At 35.3% G+C, this 19,618-nt stretch overlaps 1 protein-coding gene across 4 annotated transcripts in view; it reads right to left on the bottom strand.

Moving 5' to 3' along the window:
* Nucleotides 1–11,136: 11,136 nt before the first annotated feature.
* SLCO1A2 (solute carrier organic anion transporter family member 1A2) overlaps nucleotides 11,137–19,618 on the bottom strand; it is a 105,649-nt gene continuing 97,167 nt past the window's right edge. For all 4 annotated transcript variants that reach the window (XM_066354873.1, XM_066354845.1, XM_066354854.1 and 1 more), the window contains one exon: nucleotides 11,137–15,249. In XM_066354873.1, coding sequence (XP_066210970.1) covers nucleotides 15,030–15,249 — 220 coding nt within the window. In that variant the 3' untranslated portion in view covers nucleotides 11,137–15,029. The remainder of the gene's footprint in view (nucleotides 15,250–19,618) is intronic.

Raw genomic sequence — 19,618 nt, 5'->3', positions numbered from 1 at the left:
GTTTCCTCCAAGGACCTGGAGGAGTGGGTGCCCGCCCATGTTACCGAACAGAGTGGCAGAGCCAGAGGTCTTTGAGTGGGAAGAAGCCCCGCCTGATTATGCTAGCAGCTCTGACTGACAGAGCCTTACCCAGAGCCCTGTGCTGAGTGGGAATAGAGTGGGGAGTTGCCAGCTCTTTGAGCCTCTTACTATCCAGGTAGAGGCAGCAGCAATCCCATAGCTGGATTATCAGGCTACTAATTGAGGAAAGAAAGACTAGGAGAGAGGCTCCAGGAACATGGACTCTCTCACTGTGGGAGCCTATAAATGCTAATAAGCCTCGACGGCCAACGAGACTGAAGCACAATACATGACATCGCCATAGAGACTTATCAACTGCAAACCTCTACCTGAGCATGCCAAAGGGGCAGAACCTGGGGTACAGAGTCACCGACCAGGAAGAGGGAGAGAAAAGAAAAAGCAAGAAGATAACCTCTCAAAATCAAGAATAATCTGCAGACTTTATAACCTATCCCATTTTATTATATTTGTTCATTTGTTTCTCTTATCTTCGTTCTTGATTTTTTTTTCCTCTTCCAATTTGGTCGTTTAACTCTTTGCTGGTCTTACTCTCTCCTCTCCTTGAACTACACTACCCATAAGTGTTACATCTCCCATTATCTTTTCTTTCCTCTTCCTTTCTCTATGAGAGTTGCACTCCAAAACCCTTAACTCTCTCTCTCTCTCTCTCTCCTCTTTTTTCTTTTTTCTTCTCTTAGTAGTTCCCTCTTTTTTTCTCTCTCTCTCTTTTTTTTCTCCCTCTATATTAGTTTCTTCCTTTCTCCTTTACGTCACTTCTCATTCAAACCTCAATAATGAACAAATTATCTTATCTGGGACTCAAACTTATGTTTGTAGCATTTTGGGGTTTTTTACTTCACCTTTTTAACTCACTAGCAGTGTCCCATCCTGGCTCTCCATTTTATCTAGTTCTTGTTCCACTAAATACAATAGTAATTTTTTCATTTGTCCCCCCATTTTTCTGTTTCCTTCTTATTCCTCTCATCATAACTCTTAGTCAACCAACACCTAAAAGCAAATCATTTTATTCTTGACCCAAATATTTTCCTTATTTGCTTTTTGTGGGTCCATACCCCCCTTTTTTTTCTTTTAGTTTTTTTTTTGCCCCTTTATTATTTCTTCCCAATTCAGGCCCTCCATTACAGGCATTGTATGTTCTATTTAGTACAATATAATTCACAGTTCACCACAAGATTTTCTCAAGAAAGAGGGGAGAGGAGAGGAGAGGAAAAAAGGAGGGGGGGCAATAATTTCCTTTTTTAAATTTTTATTTTATTTTATTTTTCTTTATTTAATTATTAATTTTTTTAAAAAAAACAACTCTTTGATTTTTTATTTCTATTTTTTTAACTTTTTATTCTTTATTAAATCTCATTAATAATATCAACAAAACCACCCTCAGATGCCATTAAGGAAGAGAAAATCGAATATCATGGATACAAAAGAAAGAGAGGTAACACAGATAGATGAGGAAAAAATCTATAGAGAAAAAATTTAATATATTGGAAAACTTGAAGTTAAACGACAGAGTATTTAAAATAGAAATCCTAAAAATACTCAGAGGTATACAAGAAAACACAGAAAGGCAATTTAGGGAGCTCAGAAAGCAACTCAATGAACACAAAGAATATATGTCCAAGGAAATTGAAACTATAAAAACAAATCAAACAGAGATTAAAAACTCAATTCACAAGCTGAAAAACAAGGTAACAAGCTTAGCTAATAGAACAGGCCAGATAGAAGGTAGGATTAGTGAATAGAAAACAAGCAACTTGAGGGACAACAGAGAGAAGAAAGAGACTCAAAAATTTAAAAAAAATGAGATAGCCCTACAGGAATTATCTGACTCCATCAAAAAGAATAACATAAGAATAATAGGTATATCAGAGGGAGAAGAGAGAAAAAATGGAATGGAGAACATACTCAAACAATTAATAGATGAGAACTTCCCAAGCCTGTGGAAAGAACTAAAGCCTCAAATTCAAGAAGCAAACAGAACTCCGAGTTTCCTTAACCCCAACAAACCTACTCCAAGGCACATCATAATGAAATTGACACAAACCAACGGCAAAGTAAAAAATTCTCAAGGCAGCCAGGGAAAAGAAGAATACAACATATAAAGGAAGGCCCATTAGATTATCATCAGATTTCTCAGCAGAAACTCTACAAGCTAGAAGAGAGTGAACCCCAAAATTTAAAGTCCTGAAAGAGAGGAACTTTCAGCCAGGAATACTATACCCATCAAAGCTATCCTTCAAATATGAAGGAGAAATAAAAACATTCACAAATACAGAAAAGATGAGGGAATTTATCATCAGAAAACCCCCCCTCCAGGAATTACTAAAGGGGGTTCTCCAATCAGATACAAAGAACAAAAAAAAACAACAAAGCCACAAGTAAAAGTTCCAAGAAGAACAGAATAAAACCAAATTTAAAATGTGACAACAACAAAAAAAAAGGGGGAGGAGAGGATGGAGATTAACAGTAGCAAAGGACGATGGTGTGCAAAAGTACTCACAAAATAGTGCACTATAATGAACAGGGTAAGAACCCTTTTCATTACTTAAAGGTAACCACCATTGAAAAAAACCACCACAGGAGCACATGATTTAAAAAAGATAGCAACAGAGGAAAGATGTATGGAATACAACCAAATAAAAACAAAAGATAGAAAAATGAAAGAGAAGGATCAAACAAGACACAAAACTAACAGAAAGCAATGTATAAAATGGCAATAGGGAACTCACAAGTGTCAATAATTACACAAAATGTAAACAGATTAAACTCACCAATAAAAAGGCACAGAGTAGCAGAATGGATTAAAAAAGAAAATCCAACTGTATGCTGCCTACAAGAAACTCATCTAAGTAACAAGAATAAAAACAAACTCAAAGTGAAAGGCTGAAAAACAATACTCCAAGCAAATAACATCCAAAAAATAGCAGGCGTAGCAATACTCATATCGGATAATGCTGACTACAAGACAGCAAAAGTATTCAGAGACAAAAATGGCCATTTCATAATGGCTAAGGGGACACTGAATCAAGAAGACATAACAATTCTTAATATATATGCACCAAACCAAGGAGCACCAAAATATATAAGACAGCTACTTATTGACCTTAAAACAAAAACTGACAAAAATACAGTCATACTTGGAGACCTCAACACACCGCTGACGGCTCTAAATCAATCATCCAAACAGAGAATCAACAAAGATATAGTGGCCTTAAACAAAACACTAGAGCACCTGGATATGATAGACATCTACAGGACATTTCATCCCAAAGTGACTGAGTATACATTTTTCTCCAGTGTACATGGATCATTCTCAAGAATTGACCATATGTTGGGCCACAAAAACAACATCAGCAAATTCAGAAAAATCGAAGTTGTACCAAGCATATTTTCTGATCATAAAGCCTTGAAACTAGAATTCAACTGCAAAAAAGAGGGGGAAAAACCCACAAAAATGTGGAAACTAAACAACATACTTTTAAAAAATGAATGGGTCAAAGAAGAAATAAGTGCAGAGATCAAAAGATATATACAGACGAATGAAAATGACAATACGACATATCAGAATCTATGGGATGCAGCAAAAGCAGTGATAAGAGGGAAGTTCATAACACTTCAGGCATATATGAACAAACAAAAGAGCCCAAGTGAACCACTTAACTTCACACCTTAAGGAACTAGAAAAAGAAGAACAAAGACAACCCAAAACCAGCCGAAGAAAGGAGATAATAAAAATCAGAGCAGAAATAAATGAAATAGAGAACAGAAAAACTATAGAAAAAATTAATAGAACAAGGAGCTGGTTCTTTGAAAAGATCAAGAAAATTGACAAACCCTTGGCAAGACTTACCAAGGAAAAAGGAGAAAGAACTTATATAAACAAAATCCAAAATGAAAGAGGAGAAATCACCACGGACACCGTAGATATACAAAGAATTATTGTAGAATACTATGAAAAACTTTATGCTACTAAATTCAACAACCTAGAAGAAATGGATAAATTCCGAGAACAATACAACCTTCCTAGACTGAGTCAAGAAGAAGCAGAAAGCCTAAACAGACCTATCAGTAGAGAAGAAATAGAAAAAATCATTAAAAACCTCCCCAAAAATAAAAGTCCAGGCCCTGACGGCTATACAAGCGAATTTTATCAAACATTCAAAGAAGACTTGGTTCCTATTCTACTCAAAGTCTTCCAAAAAATTGAAGAAGAAGCAATACTTCCAAACACATTTTATGAGGCCAACATAACCCTCATACCAAAACCAGGCAAGGATGGCACAAAAAAAGAAAACTACAGACCAATATCTCTAATGAATACAGATGCTAAAATACTAAACAAAATACTAGCAAATCGAATACAACAACATATTAAAAAAATAATACATCATGATCAAGTGGGATTCATTCCAGAATTTCAAGGATGGTTCAACATACGTAAAACGGTTAACGTAATACACCATATCTACCAAACAAAGAACAAAAACCACATGATCTTATGAATAGACGCAGAAAAGGCTTTCGATAAAACACAACATAATTTTATGTTTAAGACTCTCAACAAAATGGGTATAGAAGGAAAATATCTCAACATGATAAAGGCCATATATAATAAACCATCATCTAACATCATATTAAATGGCACAAAACTGAAGGCTTTCCCCCTTAAATCAGGAACAAGACAGGGTTGTCCACTCTCTCCACTCTTATTTAATGTGGTACTAGAGGTTGTAGCCAGAGCAATCAGACAAGACAAAGAAATAAAAGGCATCCATATCGGAAAAGAAGAAGTAAAGGTATCACTTTTTGCAGATGATATGATCCTATACATCAAAAACCCCAAAGAATCCACAAAAAGACTACTAGAAACAATAAGCCAATAAAGTAAGGTCGCAGGATACAAAATTAACATATAGAAGTCAATAGCCTTTCTATATGCCAACAATGAAACAACTGAGAACGAACTCAAAAGAATAATCCCCTTCACGATTGCAACAAAAATAAAATAAAATACCAAGGAATAAACATAACAAAGAATGTAAAGGACTTATATAATGAAAACTATAAACCATTGTTAAGGGAAATCAAAAAAGATATAATGAGATGGAAGAACATTCCTTGTTCTTGGTTAGGAAGAATAAATATAATCAAGATGGCCATTTTACCCAAAGCAATATACAAATTTAATGCAATTCCCATCAAAATTCCAATGACATTTTTTAAAGAAATGGAACAAAAAATCATCAGATTTATATGGAACTATAAAAAACCCCAAATAGCCAAAGCAATCCTAAAGAAAAAGAATGAAGCTGGGGGCATTACAATACCTGACTTCAAACTATATTATAGGGCCACGACAATCAAAACAGCATGGTATTGGCAGAAAAATAGACACTCAGACCAATGGAACAGAATAGAAAACCCAGAAATAAAGCCACATATATATATTCAAATAATTTTTGATAAAGGGGCCAACAACACACAATGGAGAAAAGAAAGCCTCTTCAATAAATGGTGCTGGGAAAACTGGAAAGCCACATGCAAAAGAATGAAACTGGACTACAGTTTGTCCCCCTGTACTAAAATTAACTCAAAATGGATCAAAGATCTAAACATAAGACCTGAAACAATTAAGTACATAGAAGAAGACATAGGTACTAAACTCATGGACCTGGGTTTTAAAGAGCATTTTACGAATTTGACTCCAAAGGCAAGAGAAGTGAAGGTAAAAATTAATGAATGGGACTACATCAAACTAAGAAGTTTTTACTCAGCAAGAGAAACTGATAACAAAATAAACAGAAAGCCAACTAAATGGGAAATGATATTTTCAAACAACAGCTCAGATAAGGGCCTAATATCCAAAATATACAAAGAACTCATAAAACTCAACAACAAACAAACAAACAATCCTATAAAAAAAAATGGGAAGAGGACATGAACAGACACTTCTCCCAGGAAGAAATACAAATGGCCAACAGATATATGAAAAGATGCTCATCTTCTTTAGTTATTAGAGAAATGCAAATCAAAAGTGCAATGAGATACCACCTCATACCTGTTAGATTAGCTATTATTAACAAGACAGGTAATAGCAAATGTTGGAGAGGCTGTGGAGAAAAAGGAACCCTCATACACTGTTGGTGGGAATGTAAAGTAGTACAACCATTATGGAAGAAAGTATGGTGGTTCCTCAAAAAACTGAAAATGGAACTACCTTATGACCCAGCAATCCCTCTACTGGGTATATAGCCCAAAAACTCAAAAACATTGATATGTAAAGACACATGCAGCCCCATGTTCATTGCAGCATTGTTCACAGTGGCCAGGGCATGGAAACAACCAAAAAGTCCATCAATAGATGACTGGATAAAGAAGATCTGGCACATATACACTATGGAATACTACTCAGCCCTAAGAAATTATGACATCAGATCATTTACAGCAAAATGGTGGGATCTTGATAACATTATATGAAGTGAAATAAGTAAATCAGAAAAAACCAGGAACTGCATTATTCCATATGTAGGTGGGACATAAAAGTGAGACTAAGAGACATTGATAAGAGTGTGGTGGTTACGGGGGGAGGGGGGAGAGGGAGAGGGAAAGGGGGAGGGGGAGGGGCACAAAGAAAACTAGATAGAAGGTTTCAGAGGACAATCTGACTTTGGGTGATGGGTATGCAACATAATTGAATGACAAGATAACCTGGACATGTTATCTTTGAATATATCTATCCTGATTTATTGATGTCGCCCCATTAAAAAAATAAAATTATTTAAAAAAATAAAATAAAATAATCTGATTCATAGCCAGTGTTTGTTTCTGATGATTATTTTGTCCATTCAGACTGCTCTTTATTGCTTTTTTGTTTCCTGGTTTTTTTGAAGGCCATACATATATGGAGTATGGAGCAATCAATATTGAATTAAGTATTTTTTATACAAGGAGATAGATGATCGCCACTTTCCTTCTACTAGGTCTGTAGTGTGAGGTTTGTATCAGGATTAGGGCTGGGTTTGGCGTTTGTTGTTGCTATAGTTACCTTCTGTGCACCCAGGGCTTCAAATTCCTCTGAGGAGACTTTGTATTTAGGGTCTGCTCTGTTTGTGGGTTTGGTATTCCTTTTGTACTGTTACCTAGAAATAACTGCCTTACAGCCCTCCCAACTACATTTACTACATGCTTGTTATCATGGCAGGGAAAGGGGGTAAGGGAGGGGGACTTACTCCCTTAAACGACATTGGGTAGCTTCTGTCCAAAATAAGTAAATGTTCAAATCCTGTTTCTCCCTGCAGGAGCCTGTCTCTCCAAATTTCTAATTAGCTGTTTGCCCAATAACCTCCATTCACTGATGGGTTCAAGAAAAATAGTAACTTGCATTTTTTTTTTTTTTTTTTGCTTTTTCTTATAAGGTGTGAGTTTAGCACTGTTTTCTACTCTTTGTATGTCTGAGCTAAAACCAGAAGTCTCCTTGGATGTAAAGAAAAATGTATTTCAATTAACTTTATGAATTTCTAAGGCCTATTTGAATTATTTGAGATTACCTCTCTTCCTTTTTGTCACCTGATTTTAGTTAGATTCTCCACTAACTAGTAAGTTATCTATTTGGTAAATAATTCTTACATATTTATCATTCTGAAAAATACCTTTCCTAAAACAACTCATTCCATAGGCACAAGTTATTTTATTTTGTTTTTACTGAGTTTCTTCTATCTTCTCAGTTGATTTTTTTTAAGATTGGAAGTTTTTACAAAATAGTAGGTGTTGTTTAGTTAACTCTGAATTTTTATCCAAAGATTTATGCCTGGTGACTTTGCATAAAGAGTTCTAGTGATGTTCTCTTAGCAATATTTTTTATATTCTTATGATCTTTTTATTAATATGAAGTCCTAAACAAATGATAAAAAATAAAATAAAAATGCCATTAAGAAGGAAGATGGCACTCCTGGTCCCACTTATACTAAGCAATATTTTTTCATAGCACTTAAACCCTCAACACAAAAAGAATTTTTTGTGTTTCTTCTCTTGTTCACTAATATATACCAAACTCCTAAATCAATGCCACAAGAATCAGGCACATCATAAGCAATCAATAAAAATTTGTTGAAAAAATTCTATTGTATTTATTGTAAAACAAATTTAGTAAAAATATATGATGGAGGAGTAAGAAAAGGTATAAACTTAGAAATACATCTGATATTTAGAATGACTACAAGGACATTTCCAATGTGGCAGACTTGTTTGAAGTTATTATGCTATACTATGTCTGCAAGTGATTTTTTTATCCCAGGTCTTACGGAAACATACAGGATTATGAAAATAAATGGTTTTCCACCTTGTATTAAATCCACCTAAATATCTTTACCCCTTTTTAGCCATTATAAGGAATTTAGCACTAAATATCATTACTGATAGGAAGAATCTCTCTGTATGTCTCTTTCTTTCTCCTGTCACATCTATTTCTGTTATATTTTTAGTAACCAAAAATAATATTAGTAAAGGAAATTTTTTTTTAGTTTACCAAGCTTGACATGTAAAGGCTAGAATAATCTTGTCAATGTCTTTGAAAAGTACTGAAATTTTGTTTGAGATTTCACTGAACCTACAGATAATTTTTGGGACATCTGACAGTCTTACAATATTCAATCTTTGATTCAGTCAGCATGATATAAATCGTACTTTCTCTGAAATGGTTTGGAGTTTTGGCAGTAGAGGTCTTAGACAACTGTTACGTGGTTTATTGCTAGGATTTCAATGTGGGATTTTTTTTAATGCTACACTATAATAGTATACCTTACTAAGATAATTCCCTAATTGTTATTGATATATGAAAAACAACATTTGATTTTTGTTTTGCCCTTGTATACAGTGAACTTTGTTAAAATTCACTAATGTATAATTCATCTCTAGTGACTTTTGGATTTTTTACATGCAAAACATGTCACTGATAGTTTTATTTTTTCTTTTCTTATCCTCACAAATCTTAATTATTTGTTTCCCCATCTCCCTTCTTAAGACATCATGTTGAATTAAAATGAGGATGACAGGTATTATCTTCTCATGCCCAACATCAGCAGCAAAGCTTTAATACAGTGTGTCCGTAAAGTCATGGTGCACTTTTGACCGGTCACAGGAAAGCAATAAAAGACAATAGAAATGTGAAATCTGCACCAAATAAAAGAAAAACCCTCCTAGTTTCTGTAGGATGATGTGGCAGCATGTGTGCATGTGCAGATGATGATGTAACACTGTGTATACAGCGGAGCAGCCCACGGCCATGCCAGTCGAGATGTGAATAGTACAGAGGAAAGTTCAGTGTGTTCTGTGGCTCACTAAATTCGAATCCGTGACCAAAGTGCAACGTGAATATCGGCATGTTTATAACAAAGCACCACCACATAGGAATAACATTACTTGGTGGGATAAGCAGTTGAAGGAAACAGGCATTTTGGTGGAAAAACCCCGTTCTGGTAGGCATCGGTCAGTGAAGAGTCTGTAGAAGCTATATGGGATAGCTACCTAAGGAGCCCTAAAAAATCAGTGCGTGAGCCCACATCAAACTGCACTGGATAGGTATGAAACTAGGTGAGTTTTCCTTTTATTTGGTGCAGATTTCATATTTCTATCGTCTTTTGTTGCTTTCCTATGACCAGTCAAAAGTGCACCATGACTTTATGGATGCACTGTATTTATTCACCCTAATAAAATGACATCAACTTGGCCTAGCCTGTGGTGACACAATGGAGAAAACATCAACCTGGAACGCTGATGTCACAGGTTCAAAACCTGGGCTTACCTTATCAAGGTATATATGGGAGTTGATGCTTCCTTCTCCCTCCTTCTCTCTCCCTTTCTCTCCCTCTCTCTCTCTCTCTCTCTCTCTCTCCCTCTCTCTCTGTCTTTCCCCTCTCTCTAAATAAATAAATAAAAAGAAAATGACACGAACTTGAATTCTACTTGAATTCTGCTGCCTACTAGTTACCACCTACCTCATGTATATACACCAACATACATATCCCCTAGATCAGGGGTCCCCAAACTATGGCCCGCGGGCCACATGCGGCCCCCTGAGGCCATTTATCCAGCCCCCGCCGCACTTCTGGAAGGGGCATCTCTTTCATTGGTGGTCAGTGAGAGGAGCATAGTTCCCATTGGAATACTGGTCAGTTTGTTGATTTAAATTTACTTGTTCTTTATTTTAAATATTGTATTTGTTCCCGTTTTGTTTTTTTTACTTTAAAATAATATATGTTCAGTGTGCATAGGGATTTGTTCATAGTTTTTTTTATAGTCCAGCCCTCCAACGGTCTGAGGGACAGTGAACTGGCCCCCTGTGTAAAAAGTTTGGGGACCCCTGCCCTAGAACTAAGTACAGAAACAAGAAAACAATTGTTCAGTATACACTGTTGGAGAGCGTCAACAATTCTTAGAATTGGAGGATTCAGTTTCATCTCTTTCTGTAAAATGCATTATCTTATTTTTATTATTATTTTTGCTGATGTGTTATTCTTTATGAAATATCATTTTAAACATGTTTTATATACACAGAGAAAACAATCAGAGTACTAAAGGAACTGAAATGAAAGATAAATGTATCATTCTGTGCTCCTCATTATAATCCAGTGTCACAGAGGCAACCACATTTTTTCCTACTATTCTAAATTTTTTACATTAGAGTTTACATTCAATATTATTTTGTATTAGTTTCAAGTGTACAGCATAGTAGTTAAACAAACATATACTTTACAGAGTGGTCTGCCTGATATGTCTAGTACCCACTAGGCACCGTACGTAGTTATTACAATATTATAACTATCTTTCCTATGCTGTACTTTACATCCCCATGACTATTAGTAACTACCAATCTGTACTTCTCAATCCCTTTACCTTTTCACCCAGTTCCCAAACCTCTCCACTCTGGTAACCATCAGTTTGTTTTCTGTATCTATGAGTCTCGAAATTTCAATTCTGTTTGTTAGTTTATTTTGCTCTTTAGATTCCACATATGAGTGAAATCATATGGTATTTTTCATTCTCTGACTTTTTCACTTAGCATAATACCCTCTACATACATCTACGCTGTTGCAAATAGTAAGATTTTATTTTTTTTATAGCCAAATAATATTCCATTGCATATATGTACCACCACATTTTTAATACACTTGTCTATTGCGGGGCACTTGGGTTGCTTCCATATCTTCACTATTGTAAATAAGGCTACAGTGAACATAAGGGCAAGCATATTCTATCAAATCAGTATTTTGGATTTCTTTGAATATATACCCAGAATTGGAATTGTTGGGTCTGTTTTTAGTTTTTAAGGAAACTTCATATTGTTTTTCATAGTAGCTGCACCAATCTGCCTTTCTACCAACAATGGGTAAGTTCCCTTTTCTCCACACCCTTGTTAACACTTATTGTTTGTTGATTTATTGTGATAGCCATTTTGACAGGTATGAGGTGATATCTCATTGTGGTTTTCACTTGCATTTGATGATAGTGACATTGAGCATCTTCTCATATGTCTATTGGCCTCTTTAAAGAAGTGCTTATTCAGGCCCTCTGCCCATTTTTTACTTGTATTGTTTGTTTTTTTGGTGTTGAGTTGTATGAATTCTTTGTAAATTTCCTATGTATCATTGGAAAATATGTTCTCTCATTCAGTATATTGTCTTTCATTTTGTTGATGGTTCCCTTTTCTGTGCAGAAACTTCTTAGTTTGATATAGTCCCATTTGTTTACTTTTTCTTTTGTTTTCCTCGTCTGAAGGAATATGTCAGAAAAAAATATTTCTCAGAGAAATGTCTGAATATTACTGCAGCAATTACTTTTACATAATTCAAATAATATGTATATACCAATTTTATCTTAATTTGTCAAGTTTAAAATATATTTTAACTTTATGCTATAAAATGTGAAGAATGTTTATTCTCTCTCCTTTCCTTTACATTTCTTTTTCCAATTTCTGTTTTTCTGAAGTTCTTTTTTAAGATTCTGTAAATATTGCTTATATTTAAAATTATAAATCTACATAAACTGCCTTTAATTTCATTAAAACTCCCCACAATATTAAATAAGAAAACGAGTGATCTTTGCCCTGGCTGGATAGCTTGGTTGATTAGTGTGTCATTCCATTGTGCTGAGGTTGCTGGTTCAATCCCTAGTCAGGGCACATACAGGAACAGATCAATGTTTCTGCCTCTCTCTCTCTCTCTCTCTCACCCTTCTTCTCTTTCTAAAGTCAATAACATTGTTTTAAAAGTAGGTTTCTAAGAAAATTGGTGATCCCAACTTCCCACCACCTATTTCTCTTCTGTGTCTCTTCTCTTCTTCCATCTGCTATGCCATTACCTCTGCCTTGTCATGAAGGAGTGCAAGTGATCAGAATAAGAACTGGCCTCCCAAAGCCTCATGACTCTGACAACAGAAGTCATAAATGATTACAAAGCACTCCAATACTCACTTTCCCTGATCTTATTTTTTCCACCAAAAATGTCAAGAGAGTATATGCTCTCAGAGTATAATGCCATCTTTCCCAGCAGGGTCATAAGAGTCAGCCCACAGAACAAGGTCCAAAATCATATCTCACTGAGCATACTACTCTTTATTGAGGGTATCCAACTAGGTAAATTGACAACAGAACAGGATTCAGCTTTTTCTGATCACTTTATCAATAGTAGTCAAGAAGAGGCCACAGATACTCAAGTAAGATGCTGCCTGTCCACTTTCCAGTTTGCCTCTATAACAAGAGGTCATAAAGGATCCCAGTCATGACCGTTCACCAATTTTGACACTCACCAACACTGTCTTCCTTGAAATCTGTCAGACTGATCTCATTATGTTTGCCACCCAAAAAGCTTCAGAATACCAAGTTGTCGCTCATTTATTTTCTTCTAATTGTCATGTCTAATTCCATACACCTCCAATTACCTACCTTTTCTTCTCAGAATCCATTTTCTGAAATTTGCTCTCTTTCACTTTGTCCTCTGGAACTTAGAGTTCCACATCACCAAAAACATCTCAAAATTATTTTAAAAAGCCTTCTCTTCACCACTGCACCCTATCTAAAACCAGATTTTGAGAACACCACTTATCCTCACACCTTTTTATGCAGTAGCTGTTTATTTTGTCTCACAAACTCTCCAGAGATTTAGTAAGCCCTTGCTCCTCTTTAAGCTTTTAGACCATTCTCTACTTTGTTTCCTCCAAAACTGAAACAAAACAGCTCCAAATTTAATGTCCTCAGGCCCTAACACTCAACTGGACTGCATTGCTGCAGTTGTATGTACCCTGAGTTACACTCTTCATTTCCAATGGTTTTAGCTCCTCTCTCATGTTCAACACTGTCCCTTTCTTGAATCATGGTTATTTTTAATACACCCACAGATGAAATCTCACACTTCACAAGCCCAAAAATTAACTCTTAATTTCCTCCCAAAACCTTTTCTACCCAGTCTTTCTCATATGAGTTGCTTTTTTCTCACATGACACATGCAATTGTTCAGAAAATCATGTTGATCTGAAAACTATCTGTAGACAGTCTCAAGTAACTGACCTATGTTCTGTCCAACTACTAACCTGTATTCTTCGAACTTGCAGCCAGAGGCTCCTACCTGACTTCCATGCTCCTCCTAAGTGCATTCTGGGCTACAACTTCTTCCAGTCTGTTCTATCCCTAGAGATACTCCCATTTATTACCTTTCTATTCCACATAAGTAACCATGGTACATTGATACCTAATTCTCTTGTTCAGCCTTTCTGCATTCTCCTCAGCATTATGGGTTTATATCATTTTATATATATTGACTATAATTTTAATGGGATAAAAAATAAGGAGGGAGATAAAGAAGTAGGTAAATATGGCTGTTCAGTTTTACTCTCTTGAACCCAAAAGTTTATTTTAATGATAAGGTTTTTATATTATACTCATAAGTTACAAAATAATACTGTGAGTAGACTTAGCTTTTTGTTTGTTTAATAGAGTAGATTTAGTTTTAAATATGTATCTTGAATTTTACTAACTTCAGTTTCATAACAGAGGCAATTTTTTGAAAGCTTCATCTTCAAAGACCGTTTATGAAAAATTAGTGCTTGTGTGCTAACTTAAGACACTGGGAGTGGCATAAACATTGGTCTAAGGAGGCTTTCTGAATCTGGGAAAGTACTTTTTGACAATATCTTCACTACAAGCATCTTGTAAGAACCAGTGTTTTTCTAATATTTTCCTTTCATTCTTTGACCCAGACATTTGTTTTTAAGAGTCACTTAGTTTGAACTACTGAAAAACAAATTCCAATAATCCTCACTACATAATTTTTAATAATCTGGTTCAGTTTGTCAGTTTTCTGAACAAAATGAGAAAATACATGACATGAATTAAAAATCAGGGAAGGAACTGAAAGGTTGTGATAGCACATTGATTGATAAGTAACCTATTTCCAAAGAATCATATCTAGAATGAATAAGAAGAGTTAAAGAATAATTTCTAAATAAAAGAAGACATAGGCTTCTTTTACTTGAAAGTAATAAATCTAAATAAAATACTTAATATTCATATAAGCAGAATGAGTATTTCAGTCTCTAAACAACCCAAATATCAAAGCAGATTCAATGGAATTAATTAGATTTTCATAAAAAATTACTAAAATCATTTGGAAAAAGAGATGTGGGAAATACACTTTTTCTGTAATGAGTTAAAAGATAAATTGCTGTTTTAACATAAAAATAATATCCTATTTTGAGGGTTAAAAATATCCATCTGAGGAAAACTTCAAGTCCCACTGATGCCTCAGAAATAACATCAGTGAACTTTTTTTATCTTGAGTAAAAAAAAGAAAAAAATTTTTTTTGAAGTTCTGAAAGACAAGAAAAAATTACCTCTATTGATTCTAAAAAACAGTTAAGTTATAGTGTGTTCTTCAATGCCAGGAACATGATGGAATGGGGCATTACAATTTAGTTTTTAATTCATCATTATTCAAAGCTTTAGAAATTTGGTCCATTTCTCGGCACTCATTTTCCTTCCCCGTAACCTTTGCCTCTGCAGGCACAGTTCCTGACGAGGCATTTTCACCAGGTAGATGATGCTTCCTCAAAATAATTAGGATCAAAAAGGCTGGAATAAAGCTTAATCCTCTTAGCGCTGTAGGCAGTCCAAGGTAGAGGTATCTATCAAAAAAAATATTAAAACATGTTAAATCTTACAGTATGGTGAATGCAAACAGTTTTGCATATCTTTAATTATTAATATTTTATTCTCATAAAAACAACAGAAGCTACTTGATTTGCTTGTTGATCGTGCATAAGCAACTTGGCTGAACTCACTTATTATTTGTTGAAATGGTTTTGTTTAAAAATTTTCATCCAGAAAATCTAGTTTATTTTTTTTCTAATCTTTAGTTAATATTTTTATTTTTTTTTACTTTGAATAGACTCTTCAGTTTAAATTTAATACTGAAAGTTATTGTAGTTTTTATTCCAGTATTTAATAAAAATGCTTCCAGAAAATCAGCATTCATTATCAGTCTGTTGAAGATTTGTAAAACTTGTGTTAAAAGTATCTGGCCTTGGTGCTTTTAGAGACGGAAATCCTGATTGATTCAGTTTAAATTTAAACCTTAAATACTCAAGGTTTCATATATTTATAGTAAAACTTTGGCAATATATATTTGTTTAGAAATTTCTCACTTAATATGTATTCAGATTGTTATATCTAAAACCTGTAAGTAACTGTACTACTTATATTCCCTTTTTCATTCTTTTTTTTTTTAAATTGATATTTTATTTTTTTATTTTTATTTTTTATTTATTCATTTTAGAGAGGAGAGGGAGAGACAGAGAGAGAGGAGAGACAGAGAGAGAGAAGGGGGGAGGAGCTGGAAGCATCAACTCCCATATGTGCCTTGACCAGGCAAGCCCAGGGTTTCGAACCGGCGATCTCAGCATTTCCAGGTCGACGCTTTATCCACTGCGCCACCACAGGTCAGGCCCCTTTTTCATTCTTAATAGTGTTTGTGTCACCTCTCTTCATTTGCCTTTCCAGGTAATTATCATTATTATTATATATTAAACTTTTCAAAGACACAGCTTTTTTTTATTTTTTTGGTTACACCTATGATGTGAAGTCTATTGATTTCTGCTTTTTATTTTTTTCTTTCTACTTCTAAGTTTTTCTTTCATTATGACATATTTCAACACTACAGAAAAAAATTAATTGTGTCTGTTCTCCCACCCAAGTTTTTTTTTCTGTTGTTTTTTTTTTTTTTTAAAGAACAAGAAAGGATAGACAGAGACAGACAGAAAAGGAGAGGAGTGAGAAGCATCAATTCTTCATTGTGTCACCTTAGTTGTTCATTGATTGCTTTTTTTTTTTTTTTTTTTTTTTTTTTTTCCGAAGTTGGAAATGGGAAGGCAGTCAGACAGACTCCTGCATGTGCCCAACCTGGATCCACCCAGCATGCCCACCAGGGGGTGATGCTCTGCCCATCTTGGGGCATCGCTCTGCCGCAATCAGAGCCATTCTAGTGCCTGAGGCAGAGGCCACAGAGCCATCTTCAGCACCCAGACCAACTTTGCTCCAATGGAGCCTTGGCTGTGGGAGGGGAAGAGAGAGACAGAGAGGAAGGAGAGGGGGAGGGGTGGAGAAGCAGATGGGCGCTTCTCCTGTGTGCCCTGGCCAGGAATCAAACCCAGGACTCCTGCACGCCAGGCCGACGCTCTACCACTGAGCCAACCAGCCAGGGCCTAATTGCTTTCTCATATGTTACTTGACTGGGGGGCTACAGCAGAGCAAGTGACCCCTTGCCCCAGCCAGTGACCTTGGGCTCAAACTATCAACCTTTGGGCTCAAGCTAGCAACTATGGGGTCACATTTATGATCCCATGCTCAAGCCAGTGACTCCACAATCAAGCCGGTGACCTCAGGGTTTCAAACCTGCGTCCTTAGCGTCCCAAGCCAACACTATCTACTGCTGCACCACTGCTGGGTCAGGCCCCACTCAGGTGTTTTAAATGACTAAATTATACTACTTTTATTTCAAACCATGTTAGAAGAAAACACTTATACATTTAAGTCTCCTGTATAACCCTATGATCCTATTGCCCTCTAAACCATCCCAAATATAACATTATGTTGAATTTTATGAATTTTTTTCCTAGTTTATTATTATATTTTTACAAAGTGTGTATGTATACATTCATAATATAACAATTATTTTACATGTTTTTACATTTTAAATATTGGCATAATACTATCTGTTTTATTCTGAAAGTTTCTATATTAGCTCACCATTTTTTTTTTCTTTTTTTTTTTTTTTGGCAGAGACAGAGAGAGGGACAGATAGGGACAGACAGACAGGAAGGGAGAGAGATGAGAAACATCAATTCTTCGTTGCGGTTCCTTAGTTGTTCATAGTTCACCATTTTAAAACTGTTTATATACACATGTAATTCTACTTTATCTTTTAACTATTATACTATATCCCAATATATGAACACACCACAACTTATTCATCTACTTTTCTATTGAACACTTTCATTGCTCAACTTTTTTCTATTATTAACAACATCACAATAAACATCCATTTACATCATACCGTGTGCACATGAGCAAGAGTTTCCCTAAAATATGTCTAAGGGTCTTACAGTACACAACTTACTAAATATTGCCTAGTAGTTCTCTTCATGGTTCTTATTTACCACCAGTAATGTATGAGAGTTCTTACGCTGCCAATTACATTCTATCATTCTTCATTGTCTCCACAGTATCTTCTGTTGTAACAAAAATTTTGCATTTTATATGCAGCCACATTTGCCCATGTTTTGCTCTCTGGTTTGTGATTTTGTTTCAATCCAAACAAAAAGCAATAAAGATATTAAGATTTATTGTTGATAAGCTACTGGCTATTAGTCTAATTTTTATTTCTTTGTAAGCCACATGTTTATTTCTCTGAGTAACTTTTATGTTGTTCTGTTTATTTTTTTTACCTTGATGGTTTATAATTTTAGTCTGATATGTCTGTTTTTATTAACTCTGTTAGGTATTTGAAATACTCTTTTGATCTAAAAATATTTTTATTTTGAAATTAAATTTAATGAGGTAGTATTGATCAATAAGAGTCCATAGGTTTCTGGTAAACATCTCTATAGCATAGGAGATTTTGGTTGCTCACCACCCAAAATCAAGTCATTTTCCATCATCATACAGTTGTCTCTCTTTACTCCCCTCCCTTCCCATAACCGCTTCACTTTTATCTATGTCTATGAAGCTCAGATTTATATTCTACTTGTTTGTGAAATTATGATATATAGTTCTTAGCTTTTTCTGATTTACTTATTTCACTTAGTATAATGTTCTCAAGGTCCATCCATGTTGTTGTAAATGGCAATATATCATCATTTATTAAGGCTGAGCAGTATTTCATTGTATATATGTGTCACATCTTCTTGATCCAATCCTTTATTGAGGGACACTTTGGTTGTTTCCATGTCATGGCCACTGTGAATAATGCTGTGATAAATTGGGATTGCATATGTCTTTGCATATCAATGTTTTTTCTTCTTCTTCTTTTCCAAGTGAGAGGAAGGGAGATAGAGAAACAGACTCCCGCATGTGCCCTGACTGGGATCCACCTGGCAATCCCCATCTGGGACTGATGCTCTGCCCATCTGGGGCCATGCTTGCAACCAAGCTATGTTTAGTGCATGAGGCAGAGGTTCCATAGAGCCATCATCAGCACCCAGGCCAATGTGCTCAAACCAATTGAGCTATGGCTTCAGGAAGTGATAAGAGAGAGAAAGAGAAGGGAGAAGAGGAGGAGTGGAGAAGTAGATGGTCACTTCTTTTGTGTTCTCTGAACAAGAATTGACCAGGACATTCACACGCCAGGCCAATGTTCTCTCACTGAGCCATCTGGCCAGGGCCGCATATCAGTGTTTTTGAGCTTTTTGAGAGATTGCTGGGTCATATGCTAGTTCTATTCTTAATTTTTTGAGGAACCACCATTTTTTCTTCCATAGTTGTTGTACTACTTTACATTCCCACCAGCAGTGGATGAGGGTTCCTTTTTCTCCACATCTTCTCCATCACTTGTTATTACCTGTCTTGTTGATAATAGCCAATCTAACAGTTGTGAGGTGGTATCTGAATTGTAGTTTTGATTTGCATTTCTCTAATAGCTAGTGGAGATAAGGATTTTTTCATATATCTGTTGGCCATTTCTAGGTCATCTTGGGAGACGTGTCTGTTCAGGTCCTCTCCCCATTTTTTAAATGGATTGTTTGCTTGTTTGTTGCTGAGCTTTGTGAGTTCTTTATATATTTTGGATATTAACCCCTTATTGAAGCTTTTGTTTGTAAATATCTTGCAGTTGGTTGACTACCTTTTTGTTTTCTTGTTGGTTTCTTCTGTTGTGAAAAAGCTTTTTAGTTTGTTATAGTCCCATTCATTTACTGTTGCCTTTACTTCCCTTGCCTTTGGGGTCAAATTCATAAATGTTCTCTACAGCTAAGGTCCATTAAGTTTAGTACCTATGTTATA

This window comes from Saccopteryx leptura, chromosome 1, assembly GCF_036850995.1.
Source record: "Saccopteryx leptura isolate mSacLep1 chromosome 1, mSacLep1_pri_phased_curated, whole genome shotgun sequence".
Taxonomy (NCBI): Eukaryota; Metazoa; Chordata; class Mammalia; order Chiroptera; family Emballonuridae; genus Saccopteryx; species Saccopteryx leptura.
The sequence above is the reverse complement of the archived record's forward strand: the minus strand, read 5'-3'. Positions and strand labels throughout refer to the sequence as shown.